General features: G+C 45.3%; 1 protein-coding gene across 1 annotated transcript; it reads left to right on the top strand.

Moving 5' to 3' along the window:
- Positions 1-404: 404 nt before the first annotated feature.
- On the top strand, positions 405-2657 carry LOC117853284 (F-box/FBD/LRR-repeat protein At1g13570). The gene is made up of 3 exons (XM_034735675.1): positions 405-1543; positions 1654-1797; positions 1947-2657. The coding sequence occupies exons 1-3, from the start codon at positions 482-484 to the stop codon at positions 2376-2378; spliced, it is 1638 nt and encodes a 545-aa protein (XP_034591566.1). The 5' UTR covers positions 405-481; the 3' UTR covers positions 2379-2657.
- The last annotated feature ends 2508 nt before the right edge of the window (positions 2658-5165 follow it).

Below are 5165 nucleotides of genomic sequence, written 5' to 3'. Positions count from 1 at the left end.
GGTACTTAGGACTGTTTGCTAAAAAAAGGGATAAATTTTACACCCTAAGCATAGCTATATTCTATAGTGGAAAGAGTAGTATATAGTGTATCTGATTCACATGCCTATATTTCTTGTAAAGCTACAAGGTTGAAGCTTTTGCTTATTTAGATTTGCTTATAACTTGACAAAAAATTACAGTTAAATTCACTGTTCTATGACAAATTCCATCTTATTTAAATGGGAAAGAAACGGCTGACTGAAAGATTGATCGCAGAATGTCTGCAAGTTGGGAAATAAGCAACTGAAGTACGCACCACATTCCATGGGCCTGAGATCGGACATTTGGCCCAGTAATGCGGAACCTGAACCCTAGATAAACTGCTCCTCTCCACGCCCACCAACCCATCCACGCCTCCACTCCTTCCACTCCACTTCTGAACTCGCCGCTCCGCCCACCGCCGCATCAAAAACCTCTCCGCTCCGCCCACCGCCGGCGACCATGGAGCACCAGCCGCTCATGGGCGTCAGCATGAGAAAGATGAAGGCCAAGCTGCAGAGCGACCTGAAGCGCGATGGCGTCGACGTTCCCGATGCGCTGGGGATGGGCACGGCCATGATGCTCATGTTCCTGTACCCCGCCATCCCCAACCCACCCGTGTCCCCCGCGGCGCCCCTCGCCTCCGCCGTTGCAGCGAGGGCCCCAGGCGACGGCGTCGACCGCATCAGCCGCCTCCCCGACCCGATCCTCAAGAACATCGTCTCCCGCCTCCCAGCCAAGGACGCCGCGCGCACCGCCACGCTCGCCTCGCGCTGGCGCGGCCTCTGGTGCTCCGTGCCCCTGGCCCTCGTCGACGCCCACATCGTGCCGCGCGGCGTCCGGACCGACCGCATGGCGCCTGGAGGCGACGACATCACGTCCAGGGTCGGCGTCCTCGTGGCGTCCCGCGTCCTGGAGGCGCACCCGGGCCCCTTCCGCTGCGCCCACCTCACCCGGGGCCACATGGCGTCGCACCAGCCCGAGATGGAGCGCTGGCTGAAGCTCCTCGCGGCCAAGGGCGTCCAAGAACTCGTCTTCATCAACCGCCCGTGGCCGCTGGACTTCCCTCTCCCCGCCTCGCTCTTCGGCTGCGCCGCCTCGCTCACCCGCCTGCACCTAGGCGCCTGGAGGTTCCCGAGCACTGCTAGGCTCCCGCGGGCCACCCGCTTCCAAAACCTGCAGGAGCTTGTACTCAGCTTGATCGTCATCGAGGACCGAGACCTCCAATTCCTGATCGACAAGAGCCCTGTCCTGGAGATCCTCACTGTCATCACAAGCCAGACTGGTGCTCGCGTCCGCTTGGTCAGCCGCAGCTTGCGGTGCGTGCAGGTGACCATGTCTGCCCTGGCGGACATCACTGTGGTGGATGCTCCTCGACTGGAGAGGCTCTTCTTGTGGATGATTACGTGTAGCCCGCGGAGCGATATGCGCTCAAGGATCAAGATTGGCCATGCACCCAAGCTGCGCATGCTGGGACATTGGCAGCCGGAACTCGAACTAGAGATTGGCAACACCATCATCAAGGTCCTAATTTCCATTCTGTATTCTTGTACTTACAATTGTGTGAACAGGGTGTTCCAATGTCATCTACATTTCTGTTTTGTTGCATTTTATTTACACATTTTGCATTGCAGGTGGGTACGAAGGTGAGCCCAAGCACCATGGTCCCAAGCGTCAAGATCTTGGCTTTGGAGTTGCAATTTGAAGTCCACAGTGAAGTCAAGATGGTGCCTTCCTTCCTCAGATGCTTTCCCAACGTCGAGACGCTCCATGTCTTTGTAAATCTTGCCAGCCCATCTTATTTCATTTGGTATTTAGCATTAATAGCACAACGGTAACTTGTTAGCTTGTTTTGATAAGTCCTTTTTGTATAACTCAGCACAATTGCTATCTGAACTATGTATATGGTGATGTTATCTGATTGCAGTCACTGAATGCCCCCAGTGGCACGCCTGATCTCAAGTTCTGGCTGGAGGTTGGCTGTATTGATTGTGTCCAGAAGCATGTGAAGAAGTTTGTTTTCCAAGAGTTTCGGGGGAAAAGAAGTGAGCTAGCGTTCCTCAAGTTCATCGCCGAGAGAGCGCAGGTCCTGGAGAAGATGGTGGTTATGGTGAGCTCTGCATGTTTCTCTTCTGCGGATGGTGTGACTGCCAAGCTGAAGCCACTTATTTCTGCAAAATGGGTCAGTAAAGAGTGTAAGCTGATTATCTTCAAGAGTCAATCCACTGATGGGGCTTCTCCTGCTTGGGTTTTCCGCATAGCATCTGATTTTTCATGTAGCGACCCTTTTGACCTTCTGACCGCTTATGCTGAACTCAGCAATGATGCCTCTGTGCTTCATCCTTCCAGCACTCTCTGAGTCTGCAGCCGACTACATGCAGCCTAAGCCACAGTTTTTTATTGTCTGCATCAACCTTTTAGAGATTGGGAATGTTTCTGCTAGCATGGTGGCTGTAAATGGTTGAATTTGATTAGCAGCACTATTTCTCTTGCAAAAGCTTACTGTTGCGTTAACTTCTTGCTACTTGAGAACATCAACTGATATCTGCAGTTTCTCCTGATTCTCTGGCAACTTTTGCTAAATTTGTGTATTGATGCTTTTGGAGGTAATGGAGAATTGGATAAATCTATGCTTAAACATTGTTTCATAACTTATGAGATTCCCTTGGAGTGTTTATTGTGAATTTGGCATCCTGCATCCTGATTTATTCTACCACATGTATGTTATATCGTTCAGTTATTGAAGCTAGGTTGACTAATTTGCCATGCATTTGTATTGTGATACGGACATTACTTTTCTTTTGCTTGGTATATAAAAGCAAAGGCTTGTTTCAGAATTATATTGGTGCAAAATTTTCTTTTACTTCTGTGACAATGTAGTGTCTTTGTCTTCTGCTGTTCCTCTTAAATAGGTGAGGGCGTGAGGATATGTCACTTGAAAGTTTTCCTATGACATTTAGTTATATGTCGACCATAGTTACATGTGAACTGAAACAGGTTTACCGTGAAACTGCTGCATAGTTGTTGACAGAGTACCGTATTCCATAGTTATGAGTTATGACAGAATGTGAAACCATAGGTTGCGACATTTTAATGAGGAAAGAATACTTACGAGTTCACAGATGTTCAATAATGACATATCTGACTTGAGAATTGCTTGCTGTGTGTTGATCATAGGACTGACATAGATGAGACTTATTGTCTTTCAAATGCTAAGTCTTTCTAAATTCTAGATTTGAATAGAAACAGAAAAAAATGAGTGCTTGTGGGAAATATTTCATGGTGAGATTTCAATGAATTTTTTCATCGAGACATACTAGATCCTAGGGTTGATACTTGATAGCATATGCTAGGGGAAAACTGGTCTTACTGGTGCTTTCATCTTGTGTTTTGTTAGCTTTTCGCAGTACAAAGTGCTCTACTACATGATTGGCTGTAAGTGATTAATTTAATCAGTAGCACTATTGGTGTTGCAAAAGCCTAGTGTAGCTTAAACTGGCTGTCATGTGACGGTCATCAACTTATATCTTTGTTTCTTGTGATCTCCCTTCTTAATTGTGACTGCTAAATTTGTGTGCGTATTCTGGTAGGGCTAATGGAGAAATCTAAGCTAAAAAATTGTTTCGCAACTTACTATTTTTGTTTGATGTTTTTCATGAAGTATTGTTTGATCTTCACCACAATTTATTCTTTGCAGATGTTGCATTTGAGTCATGATTATCTGTATTTTAGGGAATCTTGATTGTTGTCTGACATTACCTGGCATGTAAACTGTTAGAGTGTTAGTAGAGCCACTGTAGTGTTTAGTTATTGATGCAAGCTTGATTAATTTTCCAATTTCCAAGCATTATGTTGTGGTGGGGGCTACTATTTGATTTTTATATGTTTAAGCTTCAACAGCATGACATATTTGTACTTGCTTGATATGATGGTAGGTAAGTATTTTTGCTTGGAGTATGGATCTACCTTCCATTCTTACATTCTATGCAGTGTGTTATAGAGGTAGCTAGGGCCTCTAACCTAACAAACTTTTATTCTGCTTTCAGTGAAATGATGAGCAGCTCATTTTTTTTACATAAAACAGCAGGGAAGGCCCTACTGATTTTTTTTTTAAAAATAAATTCTGGGTTGTGCTGAGACACTAGGCCAAAGGTTTATTGGCTGAAACTGTAAACCTTCCAAATATGTTTGGCCATGCACCATAGTGTCCCTTAACTTTCCAGAATATTATAGCACGAATGGTTTCCTACTATGTAGTGATATGTCTGCCATAGTTACAGAAGTGACTTGAAATATGTTCATTATGAGAGCTGGGTCATCATTGGTAGCAGTGAATTAGAATGTAATCTGGAAGGACTGTCATGGTAGTTTTTACGGCAATTTTGAAGGCAAGGACTGTCATGGCTGCTGATACAAAGTGTGAATTTGTTGTGTGTTTTCCCGCATGACTAACATCATGCAAATAATACTGTTGTGCCACTGTTATGAGCAAAGAATATTTCAAATGTGTTCAGTGATGGCATTTGTTAGAATTGCCTGCTGAAATGCTGAGTGTTAGCCTTAAGGCTTAATTAAGGAGGATATAAATGAACCTTTGTCAAATTCTAGGTTTCCCTAGATTGTAGCATCGATTATACATATTGATTTTGTAGGACATGCTGAGTGTAACTTTGTGATTTTGTAGGTGCATTCTTTTCTCTTAATTATTTCTTTCTAAATTTACCTGTCTTTTGCGTTCATAGTGGACACCTCCCTTCAGCCGGGACTTTGAACATAGAAAATGAAACTTTGCAGCCAGGTGAGGGAGTTCCATTCGAAAACTGGAACTTGTACTTCGAAGTTTCAACTGCCAACTGAAATGTTTGGGAGCTGAAATGTATTGTGGCTGAAATTCCGGGTTCGTGAAGAGAGGTGTGTTTGAGCTGGTTATGGCTGATCCGTGGGAGGAGAGATGACGCGTTTGGGTACTCTGGCTGCAAGCAGGTAGTTTCGGTCGTCTACTTGGGGTTGGGGCAATTTACTGTTGCTGGAATTGTTGGAAATGCGGAGTCCATTATGCACTTAGGAGGATGGTTCATCTCTTCTCGTCAGGAAAATGCATCAACGATCTTCCTCTTAACACTACGTAGTTCAGAACTTGCAATTC

The sequence above is a fragment of the Setaria viridis genome, chromosome 4 (genome assembly GCF_005286985.2).
Source record: "Setaria viridis chromosome 4, Setaria_viridis_v4.0, whole genome shotgun sequence".
Taxonomy (NCBI): Eukaryota; Viridiplantae; Streptophyta; class Magnoliopsida; order Poales; family Poaceae; genus Setaria; species Setaria viridis.
Note: the sequence above shows the minus strand (reverse complement) of the source record. Positions and strands in the feature narration are given on the sequence as shown.

Bases quoted from the DNA above. Each gene is read 5' to 3' on its own strand.
- LOC117853284 (XM_034735675.1), top strand. From the start codon at position 482: ATGGAGCACCAGCCGCTCATGGGCGTCAGCATGAGAAAGATGAAGGCC. The intron at 1,544-1,653 runs GTCCTAATTTCC...TTTGCATTGCAG, and splicing joins TTGGCAACACCATCATCAAG to GTGGGTACGAAGGTGAGCCC. The intron at 1,798-1,946 runs GTAAATCTTGCC...ATCTGATTGCAG, and splicing joins TCGAGACGCTCCATGTCTTT to TCACTGAATGCCCCCAGTGG.